The following is a 26,410-nucleotide window of genomic DNA, read 5'->3' on the forward strand; positions in this document are numbered from 1 at the left end:
CAAGTTCCTCGTACTCTCGCCCTTCTTGTTCCCGTTTTTTCCGTCTAAAAAGTCGCTTCTTTTCCTTTCTTTTTTACCTGTAACGTTCACATGTAACTCGCGTCACGCCAACCCAATGGCTGTTTCAGCAGCAGCTCGCATGGAGTGCGATTGTGATCACAGCCCAGTGACGTCAAGCTTTCGTTGCGTGATGGGGCGTATGTTTTTCGCTCGGCATAGCCGCAAACGTATCTTGGCTGCGAGAAGATAGTGGTCCGAGTCAATGTTGATTCCACGAAACGTACGCGTGTCTATCACGCTTGAGGCATGCCTTCGGTCTATCACAACGTGATCAATCTAGTTTTTTTGATCAGGGGACATCCATGTGGCCTTGTGGATGTCAGCCTGAAACCGTTTTTCGAAGTTTTCTCATGAAGAATGAATGATCAAAGATGCGTTCGCGTCCAACCTTTGCATTAAAGTCCCCGAAGATGATCTTCACTTCGTGGTCAAGGGAACGGTTGTATGTGTCCTCGAGTCTCGCGTAAAATGCATCCTTAACAGCATGGCGGTAGTGTCAGCCTTTAATTTTTCGAAGGCATCCGCCAGTTGGAAAGAGGGACCTTCCCAATTAAGCCTTCGGACATTCCAGGTGCATATCCTCAAATCGTAGTCCTTTTTCATTTTGCGGTGGTCGTCAACATAAGGGGGGATCTTATCCGAGGATTTCGCTTTGGTCTTCACTAGGCTTTTTTTTACAAGGCGTTTTCCAAATTCTGCGCTGAACCGTTTAACGTCCGGGTGACTTGCTGCACACAACATGAGGTGGCGAGGACGGCATCGTCAGAGTTGTAATGGTCTGTAAAGTACACTATTATCAAGGGAGCCGACGCCAAATAAGCTGTTCTGCCCATCGATTCCCATTTTGTTGGAACTTTACCTCTTACAACGGGGGAGTATTGTAAGGAGTTGTAAAACTCCTCACAATTTTGAGTGCAGGGGAGCTGCATAGCAACAGCGGGAGGCGCTGTATGCAGAGGAAAATGGGATTTAACGGCTCTCAGGACTTTGGACTCAATGCTGCGGTGAGTCTGCAGACTTTGGACCCAACAACAGCGAGTCTATGGACTTCGGACCCGCGCAAAGAAGAGAGACCGTGAATTAACGGTACCGCGTCGGACTTTGTACCCGTTATAACGGTGAAGTTCTGGACTTTGTGCCCGTTATAACGGTGAAGTTGGCGAACTTTGGACCAGCACAAAGAGGAGAGACCGTGAACTAACGGGACTTGTCCTGCGCTTTGGACCCGATCACGCCACTTGTCCTGCACTTTGGACCCGATCACGCCACCGAGGGAGGGAAGTTACGGGACCAGGATGGCGTATAAAAGGAGGTCGCGCGCACACTAACAGGACAGTCAAGTGAAAGTCGTGCAAGTGACCGTACCAACGGGAAGTGAAACCCAAGTGAATACCAAGTGCCAGGATATCCGGAATCAAGATCGCCGAGTCAAGAAGCCCAACGACGGTCACGTCTACATTGGTTTCGGGGTCACGCTACAATAAATTTGGTGGGACGAACACACAAACTCAGCTGAGCTAGCCGCGCGTTTTACGTAGCGAAGGAAAGTCAAAAAGCAGTTCGTTACACATCTTTCGCGGTATGGACTATTTATTTATTGCTATATCGACGACATACTTATAACGTCGCAATCCCTGGCTGAACACGAAGAACATCTTCGAGCTGTATTGGAAGTTCTACAGAAACATGGTTTAAGCATTAACATGAGCAAATGCCAGTTTGCACAGCCGCAAGTAAATTTCCTCAGCTATACGATCAACGAGTTTGGAATTAAGACACCCACCGAACGCATAGATGCCATTTTAAATTATTCACGCCCTGAAACTATAAGCCAGCTGGGCCGTTTCTTGGGTGTCATAAATTACTATCGCAGATGTTTGGCTCGATCATCACACATTCAAGCAATTCTGTATTTGAGGCTTGCAATCGGAGCGGTTTTGGAACAGCGCACAGACGGAAATTGGCGACCCCTAGGATTTTTCTCTAAGAAGCTAAGCTCCACAGAAAAAAACTACTCGACATACGACCGGGAACTGTTCGCCATATTCGTATTTCAAACACCTTATTGAAGGACGAATTTTTGTGTTCAAGGCTGATAACAAGCCGCTTGTATACGCATTGCAACAGCGACCAGAGAAAGCATCGCCGAGACAGCTTCGAAACTTGGCTTATATTTCCCAATTCAGCACTACGATTTTACATGTGAAAGGATCTGAGAATGCAGTCGCAGATGCCTTCTAGAGATTATGCTCCATAACAATGCCAACAGCTGTAAAATTATCTCAAATCGAAGATGATCAAGCAACACACCCTGAGCGGGTACGTCTTTTACACGGAGCTACATCTTAAAAACTTGAAAAGGTTCGATTTGATGACAACATCTCACTCTACTGCGCTGTATCGACAGGAAGCGTTCGTCCTTATATACCTAAATCTCTGCGCAATACTGTATTTTCATCCATTCACAATCTATCTCATCCCAGTGGTCGATCAACAGTCCGCCAGGTGCGCCAGAAGTTCGTATGGCCCTCGTTGAACAAAGATGTCCTCGAATGGTGCAGAGTTTGTTTACCATGCCAGCGTTCAAAAATCCATAAGCACAACCACCTATCGCCGGAGAAGATTGAGGTACCAAACGGAAGATTTGATCACGTCCATCTTGACATTTTAGTTATGCCACTGCAACAAAAACTATAGGTATTGATTAGAGTTGCCGCGAATATTCGGCAAGTATTCGGTATTCGGCCTATTCGGCCACTTTTTTTGGTATTCGGCATTCGGCCGAATAATAGGTACTATTCGGCCGAATGCCGAATAGTGCCAAATCATGAAAAAAACACATCACTTTTATCAAAACTTTTTTTTATTATTAAATTAAAATATGTCAATAAGTAAAATTAATTAGCGGTAAGTTGTGATGAACGAACACCAGTTTTTCTGCATTTGTCGGTAGTAACCGATTTCGCTTTTCATCGTAAATAATACCTGCTTCGGAAAACAACCTCTCACTATAGCTTCCCTAGTTTTAAATATGCTAGAACTAGCTTATAATAAGCTAAACTGGCAACTATGTAGCATGTACTTTGTGCCGAATGTTCGGCGGCCGAATATTCGGCGCTTCGGCTTACAGCATGGCCGAACATTCGGTATTCGGTATTCGGCAAAATCACTATTCGCGGCAACTCTAGTATTGATAGGTTTACTCGGTGGCCAGAAGCTGTACCTCTTTCAAATATTACTGCAGAAACAATTGCTACTGCGTTTGGGACTCACTGGATATCTAGATTTGGCTCACCAAAAACAATAACGACAGACCAAGGAACACAATTTGAATCCACAGTTTTCAAACATCTTGCCAATCTGGTTGGAAGCAAACATATTCACACACCGGCCTACCATCCCCAGTCAAATGGTCTCATAGAAAGGTGGCACAGACCCTCAAGTCATCTCTCCACGGTACTCCGTGGCCGCAGCTACTGCCACCGTGATGCTTGGACTTCGTACCTGTTTCAAGGAGGACATCAAGTCTTCCGCAGCCGAAATGGTTTATGGAACACCTATTCGACTTCCAAACGAATTTTTTTGCGGATTTGGATGATACGGTTGACCCCACAGTTTTCTTGAGCATGTTTCGTGAGCACATACAGAAAGTGCGGCCGACACCGACAGCACATCATTCCAAGCAGAAACTGTTCTTGTTGAAAGGGATCAATAATTGTACCCGTGTATTTCTTCGCACTGACGCCGCCAAGCAGCCTTTGGAAAACACTTACACTGGTCCGTATGAGATTATCAGGCGCGAAAACGATCGAGTTTTTACCATAAGAATCAATGGTCATAAGACTGCAGTGTCAGTTGATCGCCTCAAGCCAGCATTTTTAGTAAAGGATGATCGACAGTTGGATTCAGATGAAGTTACCCCTAAAGTCACCAGGACATACGAAAAACGAGTAAAATTTTCAAACTAATGTTCGTGACGCATTCACTGGAGGGGGAGTACTGTGGCAATCTCATATGGTTGCAGCGCCAACAAAAGCCTGGCCTCGTCGAGGGAAGAAACGAGTGATGGCAACGACTGGCTGGATGGCGGTTGAGATTGAAGAAGCGAGATATAGCAAAAGGGAGCATTACTAATTATCTAATTTATATGTATTCGTATTACCAATAAACTTTAATGGCAAATACACTTCGCCATAGCTTAGCTCGCAAAGCGTCATCTATGTTTCAATTTTTTTTATTGTTTTGGTTTCAGCTTTGGATACTAGTTGGGTTTTCCAAGGTTTCCACTAATTCAAACTAAGTCATTTTTTAGACAAACAGTTTAGGTTACTCCAAAGAATTGGTTTAAAAATATGTGTCTTAACTAAACTTTACCTCTTACCTTCACCCTCTTCCGGAAAAATATGTAAAATAATGTAAAATAAACTTTAAAATTATGTGGAATTGCAGATTGGGGGGTTGTGAATCTTTAGAAAATAACATTTGAAAAATAACATAACATAACATTAACAGACAGCAAATCCTGCCCACATTCTCAGGCCGTTGTTTTTGATCAGATCGACTTGAATTCTTTCAGATGGCGTTTTCTAAATACTATTGAATTTCGGATTAAATTTGATCAAAATCGGATAACTCTATTGTATAGCTGCCATATGAGAGATCAAAAAATATATATAGAATTAATGGAAATAAATTGATAACATCGTTGTTTTTTATCCCATGAGCATGATTTTTTTGAATGTCAAGTTTTTCAACAACTCTTATATTGAGAAAAAACTTTCATAAAAATCGGGCAACTATATCCTATAGCTGTCATAGGAAAGATCGAAAAATCTATATAGAAAAAACGGAAATAAAATTATAACATCGTGGCTTTTCATCAGACAAGTATGATTTTTGAAATATAGAGTTTTCTTACGACTCTTAAATTTTGAATTAAATTTGATCAAAATCGGACAACTATATCATATAGCTCCCATATGATCTATAGTCGGAAATATGGAAAATGAATAGAAAAATCGTTATAGCTTTGTTGTTGTTTAGCCTTTATGAATTTTGTCCGACATACATATTTGATGACTGCAAGGGTATATAAGCTTCGGCTTGCCGAAGCTAGCTTACTTTCTTGTTTTTAAAAACCAATACTTATAGAATAAGTAAATTTTGTAATTATTGAAGAAATAAATTTAAAAAACTAAATTTATAATTTACATTAATTTTTAACACTTTTAATATTTTAATGACAATTAAAATCCTAACATATCTTCCTTTTTCCCTTTCTTTAATTTTATTTCTTGTTTACTCCTTGGCTTTGAGTTTTTTTCATACTCTTGCAGAGGGTATTACAAAAGTCTTGCGGTATTTTTGTTGAATTTTCAATTGTCCATAAAATATGCGCCGTTTTGTTCGATGACGAGTTCCCAACGAGATGCCAACTTCATAATGCCCCTCTCATAGAAGCTCGCTTCCCTCTTGGCAAACAACTCGGAGTGCCAATTTTCACAGGACTCTCTTGTGGCCAACTTCCGACTATCAAGCTCGTGCGCCATGGACAGAAATAGGTGGTAATCACTTGGTGCGAGATCCAGACTATACGGTGGATGCAAAAGAGCCTCCCATCCGAGCTCCCGGAGCTTCTGACGCGTCACCAAAGATGTGTGTGGCCTGGCGTTTTCCTGGTGGAAGACAATTCGCGCTCTGTTGATCAAATATGGCCTCTTCTGCATGAGTGCTGCATTCAAACGGTCCAGTTGTTGGCAGTACAAGTCCGAATTGAGCGTTGGGCCATAGGGGAGCAGCTCATAGTGGATGATACTATATTTATAGGGGAATGTCGTCAGGGTTGGACACACTTTCGACCCTTGCCCATAATTATCGTTTTAATAAGAATTAAGATCATTTGCGTAAATAGTTTGAAAGGTAAAGGCAAAAGGTATGTCTGACAATGAACATTATGTTGTGAAATGAAAAACATAGAAATGGCGAGTATTTAAAAAAAAAAAAAAATTGTAGTCAGGCTTGGCCACTGTAGTCAGGGTTGGACACTTGAATTGCTACTTCAGAAAAGTAGCAATAAAAGAGGACATTATCCATGGATCAGGTGTATTTTATGTCTTTTGACTATTTTTTATTGTGAACAACAAATTTTACAACCAAGTATGAAAAAAAAATTAATCAGATTCGCAATTAGTACAAACAAAATAACTTTTTGTCATTTTGGCACATTTGAGGTGAACGTCTCGTTTACTTTCTCTACATGCAAGAGAGTTGTTGCGATTCAAGTGTCGTGGCATTGTTTGTAAGCATATTATGCAAAAGTCTGTAAAAAACATTGGAAAAATTAAAATATTCTGACAAAAGGGAAAAAACCAAGGGTGTCCAACCTTGACAACAAAAAGTGTCCAACCCTGAATACATGAGTCATAACCCTACCGCACAACATAACCACCAAATCGCTTTATTTAAAACAAATTTTTTTTTAGGATTTCGTTAAGGGGGGAACCTTTTAACGTATTTTTAAACTTACCCTGCGGATGGCATATTTTCCGTTGAATTATGCCACTTTTTTTGCGCGTTCTCCTATACTTTTTTCGTCACTATCACGACACTATGTCAAAAAAACAGGAAAATTAACAGGGATGCGGCTTGGCATGAAAAGTTTCCCACAGTGGAAACAATTAATACCACATTCGCACACAGATGGCGATAGTTGGTGTCGGGTCATCCAGCCGCAGCAGATATTTAGGATCTCTTAATGCTAGCTCTTAGCTTATCTGCATAATTACCATCGCTCTCTCTCTCGTTATCCTTCTACTTGCTCTCTCTCGTTGCTTGTCGGCTTCTTTTTTTGGGTCAGCAATCGGCTGATCCGCGACTCAATTCAATTGTATTACTTCCTTTCGATCTCGCGGAACTTTATAACTCATTTCGTCGAAATAAAATCGCTGCTCTCGCATAAATCGAACTCAAAATTCTTGTTAATTTTTTAATTCAACAGCTAATAAAAAAGCTTATTAGCTCAACATTTGGTGACCCCGACGTGATTTGTGCATAAAAGGGACTCAGTGCAAGTCACAAAAATTAATTTATTTTACCAGGCTGCATATTTTGCTTAATCTGTGTTGCAGCTACATTGTGCGTTTACCTGCCATAAACAACACAAATATTATAAATTGATTTGTGAAATTAATAACACTCTTGGTTACACAAACTTGTACATAAGTCGGTATATAGACCAGCAGCGGACCAATTTTTCGCATTCTCCTTTGCGCTCATCTTCCCGCTGAAGCCGAATTTTGCCCGCTGAGTCTGCTGCATATCTCACTTTATGTTTGTTGTAAAACAATAAAATTAATTGATTTATGCAAATAATAGCACTCTGGTTACAAAAGCTTTACATAAGGCGGTATATAGACCAGAAGCGGACCGAATTTTCGCTGTTCCCCGTTACGCTTATCTTCCCGCTGAAGCCGAATTTTGCCCGCCGAATCTGCTGCATTTATTTGTTGTTGTTGCTGCTTAACATGGCTTCAGAAAATTCGGTTAGCTTCACCGACAATCGCAATTCAAACAGGGTGACATTTTTGAGGCGCAAGGCAACTTCAATGTTTAATAGAGTGGAGCGGTTAATGGAATCCCTTTCAAGTTCGGCTTTGAATTCTTTTGACGATTCTGGCCTTCATGTGAGGTTGGAACTCATCGAGGAGCTTCAAAAGGCGTTTAAAAAGGTTCTCAACGAGCTGGAAGAATTGGACTTTGAGGAAATTGGAAATGACTTGGAGGAAAAATTTGATGATGTCGTCGTAATCCTGAAGTCGACGGTTCGATCGGAGATCACAAAGCGTTCCTCGCAACTGCTTCAGCACTCAACCTTTGCTGATGGCAATACGCCCGGTCATTTCGGCCATCAGCAGCGGGAAGCTCTGCGCCGAGCGATTCCACTTCCCGCTCTTGAACTTCCGAAATTCGCTGGAGGTTATGCGAATTGGGCAGATTTCTATTCTATGTTTACAACCATCATAGATAGTCATCCTGACCTGACCAACATAGAAAAGCTGCAGCATCTACGTTCATGCCTGAGGGATTCTGCGTTGGAAACCATCCGCTCGCTGGAAATTTCGGATGGCAATTATTCTGTGGCATTGGACTTGTTGCAAAAAAGATTTGATAATCGTCGTTTAGTTTTTCAGGCACACATTACTGAGATCCTGGGGCTTAAGGCAGTGCAGAGTGGTTCCGTCTCGATGCTTCGTGAGCTGTCCGATAAGTTTAACGCTCATATTCGTGCTCTAAAAGGATTGGGCACAACTGAACAAATCGCAGGATGCATCATCGTCCAAGTACTGCTGCAAAAGCTAGATTCTGCGAGCCAGGCCAAATGGGAAGAGCGGTTAGAGGATCCAGCATTCGTCAATGTAATTCCGACGTGGGAATCCATGGCATCATTTTTGGAGCAGCGATGCAGGACATTGGAGACGATGGATTTCGCCATGGCAAGCTATGCGTCTGGCAATCAGGTGGGAAATAATAGAGCGACTAATTCCCGTAGATCCGCTTTTGTTGCCACAAATATCAACCCATGGATTTGTTCATACTGTAATGCTTCTGGTCACTCTATTCACTATTGCCAAGATTTTAAAGCCCTACCCCCTGCTAATCGGCTTCAAGAAGTGAAGAGACTCGCTCTTTGCATAAACTGCCTTAAGTTAGGGCATCAGTTGAGGCAATGCAATTCAAGCAATTGTCGTGCATGCGGAGCTAAACACCACACCCTCCTTCACTTGGGAAATTTGGCCTCAGCTACTCCACAGACAGGATCTCAGCTTCTAGAAGCTCATGCCTCTATTGCACCCAATACTGTCGTTGAACCATCTGCCGCGCCTTCCTCATCCACTGCTCTTATTGCTCAGGATTTCAGTACTGACATTGTGCTCCTAGCCACTGCCACTGTTCTCATAAAAAATCGGTCTGGAGTTTTCGTTCCATGTCGAGCCCTCCTTGACTCCGGCTCTCAGCTGCATCTTATAACATCTCGCTTCGCAGATCAGCTTCAAATAAAGAAGATAAAGACTTCGGCTTCTGTGACTGGAATAGGTGATTCCAGCTTTGTTACCAATGGTCACTCAGTCAATATTACGATGCAGTCCCGAACCTCTGAATACACGGTGAATATAACCGCAGTCATTGCTCCCAATATAACTGAGCGACAGCCTAGTTTCAATGTGGACATCGGCAGCTGGAAAATACCGCAAAACATACAATTAGCTGATCCCACATTTTATGTCCCTCAGCGTGTGGATCTCTTGATTGGAGCCAGTTTGTTTTACGAGCTGTTGTGCGTTGGGCAAATTAAGCTCCCACCTGGCTTACCGCTTATACAAAAAACTCGCCTGGGCTGGGTTGTTTCCGGAGGATATGGCGTCTCCAATGGCTCATCGTTAACCTCGACCATGGCCTTGCCTACCATTAATAAGGATAATAGCTTGGATCGACTTGATGATCTTCTTCGTCGATTTTGGGAGGTGGAAAGCTGCGTGGAGCCAATTGCACATGCTACTAAGGAAGAACTGGACTGTGAGGCGCACTTTACAAAGCATTTCATTCGCTCTCCTGCTGGAGATTATTCTGTTCGTTTGCCTGCCAAGCTCAACCTGGAATTATTGGGTGAGTCCTACCAGCAAGCTTATCGTAGATTCCTGTCCCTAGAGAGGAAACTAGATCGTCGGCCAGCCTTGAAGTCCCAATATGCGGCTTTTATAAAGGAATACCTTGACTTGGGGCACATGTCAACAGTTGCTGGCGCAGACCTCGCTTCTTGTCGCTTCTTTTTGCTTCATCATTGCGTCATAAAGGAGGAGAGTTCCACTACAAAGCTTCGCGTAGTTTTTGACGGATCTGCCGCGACTTCATCAGGCTACTCTCTTAATGATTTGCTCATGGCAGGCCCCGTAATTCAGCACACCCTGTTCCAGATTCTGATTCGTTTTCGCTCATACCCGGTAGCCATCACTGGAGACATTTGTAAGATGTACCGTTGTGTCAAGGTCCATCCAGAGGACAGCTATTTGCAATGCATTTTATGGAGGACTTCCCCACAGGACAAGCTGCAAGTGTACAAGCTGGACACCGTCACTTATGGCACGAAGCCTGCATCATTTCTGGCTGTGCGGGCTATGCATCAGCTGTCAAGAGACGAGCATTCTTCGTTTCCGCTTGGGGCTGAGGTTATTCAGCGTGACTTTTACGTAGATGATTTGATATCTGGAGCCCAGACCGTGGACGAGGCTATCATCATTGTAAATCAGACCTCTAAAATTCTGTCCAGAGGAGGCTTCAAACTTAGAAAGTGGTGCTCAAACGTTCCAGCGGCTTTGTGTGGTGTGTCTGACGAAGATAAGGAGTCATATTTGAAGTTTGATGACGGCACTGACTTTACCAAAACTCTGGGCTTAGCCTGGGATCCTGCTTCTGATCAGCTATTGTTCTCTTTTTTCTGTCTTGCAGTTGACCTCAAGTCCCTGTAGGCGTTCTGTCTTGTCTGCCATTGCACGATTTTATGATCCTCTTGGATTGGTTGGACCGGTGATAGCGAAAGCGAAAATTTTCCTTCAGCAATTGTGCAAGGAAAGGTTATCCTGGGATGAAAGCCTTCCTGAAGCTCAGAATACGGAATGGAGTTCGATATGCAGGAGTTTTGTGCAAATCAAGCGTTTGTGTTTCCCTCGGCTAGTTCTGTCTCCAAACTCAGAGATTCAGGTCCATGGATTTTGTGATGCCAGCATGGAAGCATACGGCGCCTGTGTCTACATCGTGTGCAGTGGACAGTCGCAGTTGCTTTGTTCAAAGTCAAGGGTTGCTCCCTTGAAGACACTCACCGTGCCCAAGCTGGAGCTTTGTGGAGCCGATCTCTTGTCTAAGCTCATCTCAGAAGTAGCTGGCACCAACGTATTTAAGGGACAGTATTATTGTTGGAGTGACTCTGCGGTTGCGCTGTCCTGGATCCGAGACGAGCCCTCCAGGTTCAACATGTTTGTGGCAAACCGAGTTGCTGCCATCCAAGAGCGAACCGATTCGATGGAGTGGCGTTACGTTCCAACTTCTTTGAATCCGGCTGACATTCTCTCCCGAGGTGTCCTTCCCACTGAGCTGAGCGAGTCCCCTATATGGTTTAACGGGCCGACATTTCTTTGCAGACCCAAGATTGACTGGCCTCCCCCAATCCTTGCTGAGAAGTCAACACTTGAGCTTCGTCGAAAGGTCCTGCTAATTAAATCGCCATACGTAGACATCATAGCCTGTTCCAAATTTGCAAATTCCTTCGCTTCGCTTCAAAGGATTTTCGGATACGTCTTCAAATTTATTAATCGCATTCGGCAGTCGGATCTTAAGGTGTCGGATATCCAAAGCGGTACTCAGTTATTGCTTCGGCTGGTTCAGCGTTCTCATTTATGGGAAGACATAAAATCCTTGCAGTCTAAGGGAGTTGTAGCCCCATCTAGTTCGCTTGCGTCTCTAGCTCCTTTTATTGATCAGTTTGGGCTTCTTAGAGTGGATGGCCGACTAAAAAACTCGTCGCTGGATTTCAATGGCCGTCATCCAATCATATTGCCACGGAGCCATCCTGTCACAGCCGCCGTCATTACTCACTTTCATGAGCGTAATCTGCACACTGGACCTCGGGCCCTACTCGGCATAATTCGATCCCAGTATTGGCCTATTGGGGGGAGGAAGACGGTGAGCAAGGTCTTGAACAAATGCGTCAGATGCTTTCGAACGAAGCCTCGATTAGTCGAGCATGTAATGGCGGATCTCCCAAAGGAGCGATTGGATGGATCGCATGCATTTGAAGTCACTGGCATTGATTTTTGTGGGCCATTCTTTTACAAGCCGGAAGTGCGAAACAAGGCCCCAGTGAAATGCTACGTTTGCGTCTTTATCTGCTTCGCAACAAAGGCCATTCACTTGGAGTTGATCAGGGATCTCTCAACAGTATCATTTCTGCATGGCCTCAAGAGATTTATATGCACCAGGAGAAGACCGCGGCAGATTTGGTCGGACAATGCAACCAACTTTGTCGGTGCACGCAATGAGCTGCTTGAGTTGAGACGCTTGTTCCTCAGCGACGAGCATCAGAAAGCGACGTTGGACTTTTGCCTAGCGGAGCTTATTGATTGGCGCTTTATTCTTCCCAGATCGCCGCATTTTGGTGGTCTCTGGGAAGCAGCGGTGAAGACGGCGAAGTACCATTTCTACCGCGCTATTGGACCTTCAGTGCTGGCCTTCGACGAGCTGCGGACTCTTCTGTGCCATATTTCGGCAGTAGTTAACTCTCGGCCTTTAGTCTCAATTTCAGAAAATCCCGCTGATCTGGATGTGCTAACGCCAGCCCACTTTCTGAATGGTGGTCCACCATCCTCATTCATCGAGCCGGATGTGACCGCCCTTAACTTCAATCGGTTGGATGGATGGCAACGTGTGGCCTATTTGCAGCAAGTCTTCTGGACCCGATGGAAGGAAGAATATCTGACACTACTGCAGCAGCGCTCCAAATGGCGCACCCCGAAGCCTGGCCTGGTTGTAGGTGACGTGGTGCTGGTCAAGGATGAGAACTTGCCTCCGATGAAGTGGCCCCTAGCGAGAGTCGTTGAGCTTCTGTGTGGTGGAGATGGAGTTGCTCGTGTTGCAGTCCTCAAGACAGCGTCAGGAGTGACAAAACGAGCAGTTAATAAGCTGTGTCTGCTGCCCCTTAAGGATGCTGTTGAAAGCCAGGCTTCCAACGGGGGAGTATGTCGGGTCATCCAGCCGCAGCAGATATTTAGGATCTCTTAATGCTAGCTCTTAGCTTATCTGCATAATTACCATCGCTCTCTCTCTCGTTATCTTTCTACTTGCTCTCTCTCGTTGCTTGTCGGCTTCTTTTTTTTGGGTCAGCAATCGGCTGATCCGCGACTCAATTCAATTGTATTTCTTCCTTTCGATCTCGCGGAACTTTATAACTCATTTCGTCGAAATAAAATCGCTGCTCTCGCATAAATCGAACTCAAAATTCTTGTTAATTTTTTAATTCAACAGCTAATAAAAAAGCTTATTAGCTCAACAGTTGGTTTATTAGAAAAATTACAAGTGTCCGACCCTGACAACTGTCCAACCTTGACGACATTCCCCTATTTATTAAAAAAAAATAATAAGGTTTTTTTTCATTCTATATAAAAGAGAAAAAAATAATATGATTATTGTTTATAACAATTGAACTATTTTCAAAAATATTTCTTGTTATTTTCAAGCAGGGCCGTCGACAGGGGGGGTGTTTCCCCCGGGCCCGGACTTCGGAGAGGGGCCCGGATTTTTGGCGAAAACTCAAATAAACCGTGTACAAAAAAGTGCTCCGCGATATTTTAAAGAAATCACTAAGATGTGGAGCCTTAGAAATGATCACTGTTGCCAGAATCGCTTCTTTTCGGAGTCGTTCAGAAATGTTATAACATATTCAGTACAAGCCCTCAACGATGGGAACTCCTTCAAAAGAAAATTCCCTCTTCCCTTCACAGTTTGTCCGATACGCGATGGTCTGCAAGACTTGACGCCGTTAAACCTTTCGCGAAACACCTTTCTGGAATACAAGAAGCACTTGACGAAGTGAAGGAACTCAATTTGACTGCAGAGACTCCGGGACATCAACGGTATTCAAAAATACATGAATTCGTTCGAATGTATCTTGATGTCGTCGATTTGGTTCAATATTTTGGGTGCTATTAATGAGAGAAACGTCGTCCTTCAAGCAAGAGGAGCTACTATAAACGTTGAAGTTGACAATCTGAAGGGTCTCCTTTCAGATTTGCAGTTCATACGAAATCGATGGGATCTCATTCTGAGTGAATGTAAACTTGTTGCAAGAGGGTGGAACATTCCTGAAACTTTACCAACAATTCGAAAAAGAAAACGTGCGAAAGTATTTTTGAATGATGATGACGCAAGTCCAGAAACCGACATCACATCTGAAGAAGAAAAATTCAAGACCAGCATTTTCTTCACCATCATCGATTCGGTCATTGCAGGAATGACAAAAAGATTCAAAGCAGTAAAAAATTTGAACGAAGTGTTCTCTTTTTTATGGAAATTCACCACGTTGGATGAAGATGCTCTTCAGACGTCTGCCGTAGAATTCACGAAGAAGTACGTAGCTGATGTTTCCGAAGAGTTGAAAGATAAAATCGTCCACCTCAAACATATATATGGGTGATTCCATATCAGATTTACAGTCGATATCGGGAAATTCGATGAGATATTTTTTTCATGCTCTTTATCGAAAATAAATCGACACGTATTTTTTATTTGGCTCAGAAAATTTTTTTGACAAAGTTATGATTTTTTGAATTTTTGATGAACTGCCCTTTTTTTGATGACAGTCGCGTTTTCCAGCCCCAATAACTCGAAAACCGTACGTCGCAGAAAAAAAATGAATAGGAAGTAAAAATTTCATCCTTCCTTCTTCTTTGCAAAACTTTCGTGAAAAATTTTTTTAAACAATTTTACACCACAAAAAGTTCAAATGTTTATAACAAATTCATTTTTCTCCAACTTGGACATTTTTGATTTTTTTTTTTTTTCACAATAAATCCTTCAATTTCTTCTGATGAACATACTAAAATTTCAGAATGGGATCAAAATTAGTTTTTGAGTTATAGAATTTTAAAGATTATCATGCACGGTCCGCGCGCTCGGTCTCAGGGCGTGCGCCGACCAACGACTCTAACGAGCGTCAATTCGCTTCGCGCGCGCATAGTAAGGGTCAATAAAATGAATTTTTAATGCTATTTAATTCTATAACTCAAAAACTAATTTTTATCCCATTCTGAAATTTTAGTATGTTCATCAGAAGAAATTGAAGGATTTATTGTGAAAAAAAAAAAAAATCAAAAATGTCCAAGTTGGAGAAAAATGAATTTGTTATAAACATTTGAACTTTTTGTGGTGTAAAATTGTTTAAAAAAATTTTTCACGAAAGTTTTGCAAAGAAGAAGGAAGGATGAAATTTTTACTTCCTATTCATTTTTTTCTGCGACGTACGGTTTTCGAGTTATTGGGGCTGGAAAACGCGACTGTCATCAAAAAAAGGGCAGTTCATCAAAAATTCAAAAATCATAACTTTGTCAAAAAAATTTTCTGAGCCAAATAAAAAATACGTGTCGATTTATTTTCGATAAAGAGCATGAAAAAAATATCTCATCGAATTTCCCGATATCGACTGTAAATCTGATATGGAATCACCCATATGTAGATAATTTTGAAAAAAACCTTCCTCCATTTGCATTGCTGAACGCTCTGTACTCAAAAAATCTTCAAAATCTTTTTCCAAATGTCTGTGTTGCTTTGAGAATTTTTTGTACTCTCCCTGTCAGTGTCGCTAGTGGAGAACGCTCCTTCAGTGTTTTATCGCGAGTTAAAAACTTTCACAGATCTTGTTCTACACAAGAGCGTCTAACTGGTCTGGCGATTTTATGTTTGTAGGCGGAGTAAATCGATTCCTTTGCCTCTGCAAAGGCGCGAAAAGCGAATTTAAGTGGATAAAAACTAACCGTGATAGCGACGATAACTTGAAAATTAGTCATTTTTTTATAACCGTCATGCTACGAGTCCTTGCCTTTTGTGTTCACGCCATTCTCGAATATTGTGTCCATTTCGCAACACTTTATTTTTGTCAGAAAATAAAATTTCACATTACACTCTAATTTTTATATTGATCTTTATTATTCGAGTAGTAGTAGAAATAAAATATATTTGAAACTTTCGTTATTTTCGAAAATTTTTCTTATTATATGGGGGCCCGTGAGTTGTACCCCCCGGGCCCGAAATTCCCTCTCGACGGCCCTGTTTTCAAGGTATGTTTCAAATTTCAAGTGAATCGTTTAGTTAGTGTCCGGCTAAAATTAAAAATACAGTTTTGAGATACACGTGTTTGAAAAAGGAGACGCAAAAGGAGAGAGGAAAAGATAGATTTTTCCGGTCACAAGTTTTTTAGGACATTAATTTTGGGCTCAAGAAAGGAAGTTGATATACCCTTGCAGTCATTAAATATATCGAACAAAATACATAAAGGCTAAACAACATCGAAGCTATGTCGACTTTTCTATTAAGTTTCCATGTTTTCGACGATTTTTTATATGACAGGTATATTATATAGTATCGGTACAAAAGTTTACATAATTTTTTCAAGTTGGCATATCCGTCATTATAAATGTCACTCCGAATTCTAAACTGAACAGAGGAAATTGATCTAATCGACTTATTCCAGGGCTGCAGCAATGGAATATATTACTCTTGCTCGTTCAGCAGATTAATTTCCATAGATGGCGCAGAAGGAAGCAAATACCAGTTGAAAAGAACAAAATCAGAATTGTTTAAAAATATGAAACATCTTTTAGTACGTCATACTTAATGCTTAAAATATGTAATAATATGCAATATTATAATGTTTTTTCGAAATCATTATTAACTTTTCTTTCAAAATATACCAAAAACCTAGTTATTATTATTTTAAAGATATTGTTCTTAAACGCTTACTACTAACTTTTGTTAGTTGTTTTGTAATCTTATTTTTGCATTTTAAACTGTTACGAAAGGGACATCTGCCGGCGTGCTTCTGTTCCCATTTTCCAAATCGTACCTTATAAAAGTTCCGTAAGTAAAACAATTTTATCCGGAACTAGTGTTTTGGGTGAGACACAAGTTCTCGGATAAAAAGTCCTCCCATTCTTAAAGTTCAGCTCCTCAGAGTTGTACATCACTTGATACTTTCCAAAAGCATTTTACGACATCTAGCTGTGAACAATAATTTTGGGTTTCCCATATTTGGTATTTTTTTGTAGGGAACTCCTTTTCATTCATTATGGTAGTTGTTTAAATATGTTATAAATTGTTAATGTTAGCTCTTTAAGATAGAGACTATTTTAAGTGTTAGCAACTTATTTTTTAAGTATTTTAATGTCCAGTTTTTGTCTTATTAAGTCCCAAAAAAAAAAACAACTTCTATAAATTTATAAGAAATGCCACTTTTTCAGACCGTAAATAGACAAATACTAAAACGAACTTTTTCAAACGACAGCGATTTAGTAAAACTAATTACAGAATTAGAAATTTCCAAAATAAAAGATTGCACGGCTTCTCCAACTTCTTTTCTAAAACAATATTTTAATATATTTATTTTTGTATTTTATACAAATTTAAAATCGAACTGTGCCATTGTTACTGGGTGCGGTAAAGAAATAATTGTTGTCTACAACTTAACAAGGAATACATCCTGTGCATTGACAAACCAATAAAATCAAGCAAATTTGTCGCGTAACGTCTTTTGCAGTAAACGCTGATATTTCACTACAATATTATTAGCACTTATGCAGTGTAGAAACAGTGAGTTAAATTTATAAATAAACTTTATGAATAATATTTTGTGATCAATTTTAAAGGCGTCCTGTATTAAGCCGTTACTCGAAGTAACTAATATAATTGTTATCTTTTTGTTTATTTACAATTTTTAGGATAATTGGCTTGAAGGTTAGGTAGTTTTATTATTTGTAAATAACATGTTGAATTTCAACTTGCCACTCGTCATTTAACAATTCAATAAATCGTTTTTCATAAAATAAAAATATTTGATAAATTCGCTTTTCTAAATTTTAAGTTCTGAAACAAAATTTAATTAACTTTTAATATTTTAACGACAATTAAATTCCTGACATATTTTCCTTTTTCCCTTTCTTTAAGTCTCAGAAATCTAAAGTTGGAGATTTGTATAAATATAGACAAGACTGATAAATTAGTTCGCCAAAGAAGTTTCACTTCTGACATGTGTACTTTGTACGCACGCCCTTTTTTTTTTTGTTTTTGTTTACATTAAATATAAATCCGAATAAAAACCCTAAAGCAAAATCGTCTATTTATTTTTAACAGTTTGCGAAAAAGCTTGCATATTTTACAGTAGCTATGGTCAGCAAAATAAGTTTTATTACAAAACATTCCAGTTCCTGCGTGGCCTGACAGAAGCTCAGACCTGCTCATTTTTCGATCGAGAAACTAGCTTTTTCTGTTTATTTATTGAGTCATCTTCATACCAAGAAAAATTACTTCCCTTGAAATAAGGAGAAAATACAGGGTGGGCCATTTAAAGTTGACCCACTTGATTCTTAAAACAAAAACAAAAAAAGTGGACAATTTTTTTTTTATTCCAAAAATCAATTATTTTGGTCCAAGGAGATTTTTTACAAATTATTATTAAAAATGATATCACGTAAATGGGCACCTTTAGCTCTGACAGCCGAATGCATTCTTTTTTCAGCATTTCCCATGACTTTGGTCAATGTTTCAGACGATATGGCGGCTATTTCACGTCTAATGTTGTCTTTTAGTTGACTCAAGGTTTTTGGGTTATTAGCGTATACCTTGGATTTCAAATAACCCCACAAATAAAAGTCTGGTGCCGTCAAATCTGGTGATGTTGGGGGCCAGTCAAAATCACCACTTTTCGATATCAACAGCCCAGGGAATAATGTTCGCAATAAATCGATTGTTGCTCTAGCTGTATGGCAAGTTGCCCCGTCCTGTTGAAACCAGAAGTTATCCATGACATTTTCACGAATAATAGGCATCAGAAATTCGGTTATCATTGCTCGATAACGCTCACCATTGATGGTTATCGTGGCTCCATCATTGTCTTCGAAAAAATACGGTCCGATGATCATCTTCGCGTAAACACCGTTGCCTGGATACATGACTGGCATTACTTAGATTACCGGTGTTTACAAATTTTGCGTACAAAGACTTAATTGTGTTTTGAACTTTATTCATTTTACGAAACGCACGTTGGGTTAACACAATTGAGAATTTATTTTCAATGTAGAGCTGAACAATTTGAGCGCGTTCCTTTGTAGTGTATTGTTCCATGGTATCAATTGTCTTCGACTGACGCTTCCAACGTGGTATGACATTTGACGATCTGTCGACGCTGTCAAAAGTTACAGGGTTGCCAAATGGGTAAAATTTAAATGGCCCACCCTGTATTTTTTTATTGCACTAGCCTTATTGTGTGACACTTTTATCAAGTGCCCGCTATCAGCAGGATCAAAATTGCAAAGTCAAGATGCATAACGAGGAACGAGGACGAGCCAGTAGCGAGCTTAGGCACAGTCGCAGCATGAAGAGAACTCGGCAAAGTAGCGGACGCGAAGCTGGAGCGCTGCCAAGGGAGTCATCTTAGACGAGCACAAGCACGATGAACAATATTCCGTTTGCTAAGGATAAAAACCATCTGTGTTCTTTCTTAAACAAGGGCATTCACGCCAAAATAAATTTCTTGGTGCGAACCAATACACTCAGTTCCGCTAGCCTCACTCAGTATCGAGCACAAATAAGAAAGGCGATTCGGTAAAGTATCCGTAAATATCAGTCAAATTACACTGTCTTACAAAGATTTTGCAACGGGGATGGGGTATTTTTTTTTTGTGGCATTAGTAACAGGTCGAAGAAATCACTTTCGTGTAGTTATTATTGAGCAGGATTATTTATCGAGTTAATGTATGTATTTCTCACAGTTATCACAGAATTTTTTTTCTTACACTTCTCTGTATTTTCTGATTTGTCAGCTGGATTCCCATTACAGGGTCTTGCTGCTTACTTTTCTTGCCTTTTGTTTCTGGGAAAAACTGACCTAAATGCATAAGATTATGCAATTGTAAACTTTTCTACCAGGTAGTCTGGGTTGGTCTCTGCGGATGAGCTCGTTTCGGTCTTACGAACTCACAATTTGTTGTTTTTCATCAGAAAAGCTTAATTTTTGAAATTTATAGAAACTTCATAGAAAAATCGACATAGCTTTAATGTTCTTAAGCCTTTATGTATTTGGCTCGACATATTTGATGTTCGGCAAGCCAAAGCTAGCTTCCATTCTGGTTTCATAATAAGTTTTATACTTTGTGATCTTCCCTACAGCAGCTATACGATGCAAAAACCATGCCTGGGCGATTTTGAATTCTGATCTTTTTTGGAAGGGAGCTATCCGATATAGTTGCCCGATCCGACCCGGTCCGACTTATATACTGCGTGAAATAACTACACAACTTTTGGTAAAGTTTCAGCAAGATAGCTTTAAAACTAAAAGACTAGTTTATATAGAAACAGACAGACGGACACTCGTACAGACGTAAAGACGAATTTCGATTCAGATTGTGTTGCTGATCAAGAATATATATGCCTTATGGGGTGTGAGGTGTCTCCACCACTGCCTTGTAAACGTCTTACTGAAATTATAATACCCTTTGCTCTACAAGGGTATACAAATACATATATTGAAATTATTATGACGTAAGAATAAAACTAACAAAAAACAAGAAAAGAAGCTAGCTGCGGCAAGCCGAAGCTTATATACCTTGCAGTCATCAAATAGAGTATGTCGAACAGAATACATAAAGGCTTAACAACACCGAAGCTATGACGATTTTTCTATGTATATGACATGGTTATCCGATTTTGATAAAATTTAATTCGTAATTCAAGAATCTATAGAAAACTCTGTGTTCCAAAAATATTGCCTGCCTGATGAAGAACAACGATGTCATAATGTTATTTCCGTTGTTTCTATATAGATTTTCCGATCTTTCCTATGTCAGCTATATGATAACGAGGTCGGACTTAAATGAAATTTTTTTTCTCGATTCAAGGATTTCTAAAAACTCCATATTTTGAAAATTATGCTCGTGGGATTAAAAACCACGATGTTAAAATGTTTTTCCATTATTTATATATTTTTTTTCAGATCTTTCCTATGGCAGCTATATGATAGGGTTACCCGATTTCGATAAAATTTAATCCGAAATTCAATAGTAGTTGGAAAATGCTATCTGGAGAAATTAAGTCGCTCTGATAAAAAACAACGGCGTAAGAATTTTTTTTTTCATTCTCTCGTATGGGAGCTATCCGATATAGTCGGCCGATCCGGCCCGTTTCGACTTATATACTGCGTGCAATAACTTGCAATAACGCACAACTTTTGGGAAAGTTTCAGCAGGATATTTACATAGAAACAGACTGATGGACAGAAGGACAGATGGTCAGATGGTCAGATGGTCAGATGGTCAGATGGTCAGATGGTCAGATAGTCAGATGGACAGACGGACAGATGTACATACATATTTCGCTTCAGATTGTGATGCTGATCAAGAATATACATATATACTTTGTGGGGTCTAAGGTGTCTCCTTCACTGCGTTGCAAACTTCTGGCCAAAATTATAATACCCTTTGCTCTGCAAGGGTATAAAAAAAATCGTAATAGACAGAAGTTCTAAATAAATTGAGTATAAGTTTCGACAGCAACGGCTGCGTAGTTATGAGTAGCAACCAAATATTTTATCCACATTTTTGTTACATAAAAATTTTCGCACCACAGAGTTTAATGTAAATATACGTAAAAATGGCATACATTTTGTTAGACATTAGACAGAACAGAGTTAGAACGACTCCTCTAATGATCCTAGTTTAGAATATGCATACTTTGCTCCCTTTTACTATAACGGCGATATCAACAGCTAACTGACAATAGGCTAAAACAAGTAGATTTACGCTCTCTCGAGTTGCGATATATAATGAACCCGGCTCCATGGGTGGCCCCAATGAAATCTTAAAAGCTTCTCAGTATAGGTAAGTTTTTGAAATAGTAGCTCTAGCAACAGTATTAAGCCTGGGAAAAAAGATAAGCAAAGTAAATTTTCGAGGCCCATAATTTAAAAGACAAAAATACCTGCAGACAGTGCACCAACTCCAAGTGCGATGAAGGCGCCTTGCAGCATGCGAAGATTTAGCGGGCCGATAACGTCTCTCTTGTGAATTCGACTCTGAATTTCTATGTTTTTACTATGGATTCCGGCCTTAACGTTTTCTGTAGTGCTTAATTCTTTAGTATGCTGGGTGTTGCTCTTGGGCCTTTTTCGGGACTGTACAACGTATTCGGCAGTTGTCATCTTTTCGAGGATTCCTCCCTCAAACAAGTGAATAAGGCTAACAAGAGAATAAGGAATTAAACAATTATTGGCAGGCCAAGGTATTTTTGAAAAAACCAAGAGTAAATTCATAAATTTATGTATTTTAGATTAAAACAAGAAAGGAAGCTATCTTCGGCAAGCCGAAGCTTATATACCCTTGCAGTCATTAAATATGTCGAACAAAATGCATAAAGGCTAAACAACATCGAAGCTATAACGATTTTTCTAGTCATTCTCCATATTTCCGACTATAGATCATATGGGAGCTATATGATATAGTTGTCCGATTTTGATGAAATTTAATTCGTAATTTAAGAGTCGTAAGAAAACTCTATATTTCAAAAATCATACTTGTCTGATGAAAAACCACGATGTTATAATTTTACTTCCGTTTTTTTTTATATAGATTTTTCGATCTTTCCTATGACAGCTATAAGATATAGTTGTCCGATTTTTATGAAACTTTTTTCTCGATATAAGAGTTGTTAAAACACTTGATGTTCCAAAAATCATGCTCATGGGATAAAAAACAACGATGTTATCAATTTATTTCCATTAATTCTATATATATTTTTTGATCTCTCATATGGCAGCTATATGATAGAGTTATCCGATTTTTATCAAATTTAATCCGAAATTCAATAGTAGTTAGAAAACGCCATCTGGAAAAATTCAAGTCGATCTGATCAAAAACAACGGCCTGAGAATTTTTTATTTCATTCTCTCGTATTGGAGCTATCCGATATAGTCGGCCGATCCGGCACGTTCCGACTTATATACTGCGTGCAATAACTACACACCTTTTGGGAAAGTTTCAGCAAGATAGCTTTAAAACTGAGAGACTAGTTTGAAGAGAAACAGACAGACGGACAGACGGCCAGACGGACAGACGGACAGACGTACAGACGTATTCTGATTCTACTCGTGATGCTGATCAAGAATATATACAAGTGTATACTTGTATACTTTATGGGGTCTGAGGTGTCTCCTTCACTGCGTTGCAAACTCCTGACTGAAATAATAATACCTTTTTGCTCTGCAAGGGTATAATGACTGTGTTGCTTTTGGTATACGAAAGATCTACAAGATCAATTCTTTATATGACGGTGTTACCGTGTTATTTTATCAATGTGGGCAGGATTTGCTGTCTGTTAATGTTATGTTATTTTTCAATTGTTATTTTCTAAAGATTCAAACCCCCCAATCTGCAATTCCACATAATTTTTAAGTTTATTTTACATATTTTTCCGGCAGAGGGTGAAAGTAAGAGGTAAAGTTTAGTTAAGACACCAATTTTTTAACCAATTCTTTGGAGTAACCTAAACTGTTTGTCTGAAAAACGACTTAGTTTGAATTAGTGGAAACCTTGGAAAACCCAACTAGGATCCAAAGCTAAAACCCAAAGCAATTAAAAAAAAATTGAAACATAGATGACGCCTAGCTAAGCTATGGCGAAGTGTATTTGCCATTAAAGTTTTTTTTTTTTTTTTTTTTATAGCTTTGCTTTTATTTATTGAATCTACTCTTAATTTTGAGACTAACAATAAGTTGGCGAATCTTAACATTAAAATTTAACTACCAGTATACTAAGACTGCATTCTGGTTGCGCGTCCCTCAGGTCGTTCGCTGGGTGGGTAAGTCATTGCGACCAAGGCGTGACCTTGTTAGACCTCTCGCCAGGTGGTTAGGGTGCACCAATAGCTTGGTTAAGTACTTTGCCTTCTGTTCAGCGATCACTTCTTTGACTGGTAGAATGTTTAAGTCGCGGTGTATGTTTTAGGTGTGTTCTTTTGGCTTCAATGTGCCGGCGCCATGTGAGTCTTCTGTCGAGATGTAGGTATGTTACTTCGTTTGCTTGTGGGAGTAGGGTGTTGTTTAATGTAATCGGCGGGCAGTTTTGCCTGTTCAGAGTGAACGTAACGTGCTTGCATTTTAGTTCGTTCACTTTAATTCGCCAATCTGACAGCCATTTTTCAACATCGACCAAATGAAGAGCTAGCTGCGCAGTTGCTTGAATCGGGCATTTTGAGCGGCTAAGAATAGCTGTGTCATCGGCAAACGTGGATGTTGTTAGACGTGTGCTTGTCGGGATGTCTGCTGTGTACAGGACATGTAAAATTGGTCCTAGCACGCTACCTTGAGGAACTCCAGCTCCAACAGTGTAATCGTCAGAAATTGCAGTGTTGCACCTCACGACAAATTTTCTGTCGTAAAGGTAAGACTCTAAAATCTTGTGGGTGCTGTAGGGGAGCATTGTCTTGATCTTGTACATTAGACCTTCTAGCCAGACTCTATCAAATGCTTGAGAGACATCTAAAAATATGGCTGTACAGTACTCCCGTTTTTCGAACGCGTTCCGAATTTCGGATGTTATCCGGTTGACCTGCTCAATTGTTCCATGCTTTTCAGGAAACCCAAATTGGTGTGACGGGATTCCTTCCTGGATTCTCAGGTATTTGTTTATCCGAGTCATTAGGCATTTTTCAAACAGTTTGGATAGGCAAGAGAGTAGGCTTATAGGTCTATACGACGTGGGGATAGTGTGGTCTTTCCAGGGCTTTGCTATCATTATTATAATTGACTTTTTCCATCTCACTGGAAAGTGGCCAAGTTTTGCGATGGCATTAAATAGCTGGGTGAGAGTGCAAACGGCGCAGTATGGGAGCTTAATGATCATTTTGGGAGTTATGAGGTCGCAGCCCGGGGATTTTTTCGGATTCAGTTGTCTTTTGATGATGTTAACGATTTCATTTGGGCGAAACTCGATTGGCTCATGTTGAGGCTGGGGTTCATATGATAGAGTCGGCAAAGTAAACGCATTGGTGGCAGGATTTGGTTGGAAGACATTTTTAAGGTGTTTGGCAAACGTGCTGGCTCTGTCTGCGTCGCTGCGCGCCCACCCGCCTGTGGAATTTCTAATTGGCATCACGGTTTCTTTCGGTGAGCTCATAGTTGGGTGAGCTCTCCATAGTGAGTGTTTTCTACTGTTAGTTGACAATTGCTCTATGTAGCGGCGGTGGACATACGTTTCTTCTTGCTGTAGAGCTTGATCAAGCAGATGGCGATCTGTGAGATTGCCATTCTCGACGTAAGCGTCGCTTTTCGAGGACGAGCTGTTCGATTTGTAGATTTGTCTTCTTTTGAATGTATTGTGTGTTTGTAGTTTGAGGTGTTGAAACTCGAGCTGCAGAGACGAGTACAGACTCCAGTGAATTAACAAAACTGTCTACGTTGGCTTCGTCGCTGAGGTGAGGACTCAGCTCAGGGGCGGACGCAGGAAAAAAATTTTGGGGGGTCCGGTCGAAAAATTTTTTCGTTTGGGGGGTCCGATCAAAAAATTTTTAGTTTATATGGTTGAAAGGCCGTGTGCTGTAAGGGAATTTGAAAAAGTCTGAGATTTGCGTCCGCCCCTGACTCAGCTCAATGTGTGAGCTGATATACTTCCTGTACTTAACCCAATTGGTTTTATGTGAGGTCAGTTTTGATGAGTGATCCCATGTTCCTGGGTGTCGGAGTAGAGTAAAGAGGACAGGCGAGTGGTCAGATGAAAGATCCGAAAGGCATTCGGCGCTTATCATATTTTTAGGAATGTTTTTGGTAATCGCAAAGTCTATTAAATCGGGAAATTTCTTTGGGTCTGCCGGCCAGTATGTTGGAGTCCCAGAAGAAACATAGTCTAGCTTGTTCTTAGCTTTGATAATTGCATTATAGAGCTGCTTTCCTTTTGGGGTCACGAGACGAGATCCCCAGTGTGTGTGCTGGGTGCATGGCATAACGCCCAGTGTCATAGCGCCCACGGGCGCTATGACACGAACAATTGTGTCATTGCGCCCGCGGGCGTTCCGTCACTTTTTGAAAGTGTCATATCGCCCGCGGGCGCTATGTCATTTTTCTTGTGGGCCTTATGATACTATGAGAAGTGCATTAACGCCCGAACCTTATAATAATGAAATACCTGGTATAAATGGGTGCATGTAAGTGCGGATCAGAAGAGATCCAACAGCCGGGTACAGAGTCAATCGACTCAGGAGGGAGCAGCCCGAACCTGATAGTAATGAAATACCTGGTATAAATAGCCGCCCAGCATAATTTGTCGTGAGAATCGAGTGCTCAATAGCGTAAGAAGCGCCGCAGGCAAAAATTTTTGCTTGCGCTTTTAATAAAGTAAATTTAAACACAAAATTGTGTTAACATGTCATTTATTTCATTTAAACATTATTGATAAACTTTGATTTGGCTGTCTACTATTTGCCTGCAATATGGGCAGAGCAATAGAGGCTTCGCCGCTTTCATTTTCATCACCTTGTAGCACTCAAAACGTAT

General features: G+C 40.4%; 3 protein-coding genes across 3 annotated transcripts in view; 2 read left to right on the plus strand and 1 right to left on the minus strand.

The window, feature by feature from the left end:
* Window positions 1–10,839: 10,839 nt before the first annotated feature.
* On the plus strand, window positions 10,840–11,326 carry LOC122320577. Its single transcript, XM_043208769.1, has 2 exons — window positions 10,840–11,188; window positions 11,253–11,326. Exons 1-2 carry the CDS (start codon window positions 10,840–10,842, stop codon window positions 11,324–11,326), a joined length of 423 nt encoding a protein of 140 aa, XP_043064704.1.
* Window positions 11,327–11,859: 533 nt separating this feature from the next.
* On the plus strand, window positions 11,860–12,586 carry LOC122320578. Its single transcript, XM_043208770.1, has 2 exons — window positions 11,860–12,515; window positions 12,550–12,586. The coding sequence occupies exons 1-2, from the start codon at window positions 11,860–11,862 to the stop codon at window positions 12,584–12,586; spliced, it is 693 nt and encodes a 230-aa protein (XP_043064705.1).
* Window positions 12,587–13,491: 905 nt separating this feature from the next.
* Window positions 13,492–26,410, minus strand: part of LOC108096983 (ionotropic receptor 40a) — a 79,817-nt gene continuing 66,898 nt past the window's right edge. Inside the window, exons 6-8 of the mRNA XM_043208771.1 lie at window positions 21,847–22,103; window positions 21,730–21,786; window positions 13,492–13,727 (exon numbers count right to left, since the gene is read on the minus strand). Coding sequence (XP_043064706.1) covers window positions 13,492–13,727; window positions 21,730–21,786; window positions 21,847–22,103 — 550 coding nt within the window. The remainder of the gene's footprint in view (window positions 13,728–21,729; window positions 21,787–21,846; window positions 22,104–26,410) is intronic.

Source organism: Drosophila ficusphila, unplaced genomic scaffold, assembly GCF_018152265.1.
Source record: "Drosophila ficusphila isolate 14025-0441.05 unplaced genomic scaffold, ASM1815226v1 contig_636, whole genome shotgun sequence".
NCBI lineage: Eukaryota > Metazoa > Arthropoda > Insecta > Diptera > Drosophilidae > Drosophila > Drosophila ficusphila.

What these genes read in the sequence shown, in the direction of transcription:
- LOC122320578 (XM_043208770.1), top strand. Translation starts at nt 11,860, where the DNA reads ATGGCGGATCTCCCAAAGGAGCGATTGGATGGATCGCATGCATTTGAA. An exon ending in ACCGCCCTTAACTTCAATCG is followed by an intron (nt 12,516 to 12,549) that starts GTTGGATGGATG and finishes GCCTATTTGCAG; the next exon opens with CAAGTCTTCTGGACCCGATG.
- LOC122320577 (XM_043208769.1), top strand. Translation starts at nt 10,840, where the DNA reads ATGGAAGCATACGGCGCCTGTGTCTACATCGTGTGCAGTGGACAGTCG. An exon ending in GGCTGACATTCTCTCCCGAG is followed by an intron (nt 11,189 to 11,252) that starts GTGTCCTTCCCA and finishes ATTTCTTTGCAG; the next exon opens with ACCCAAGATTGACTGGCCTC.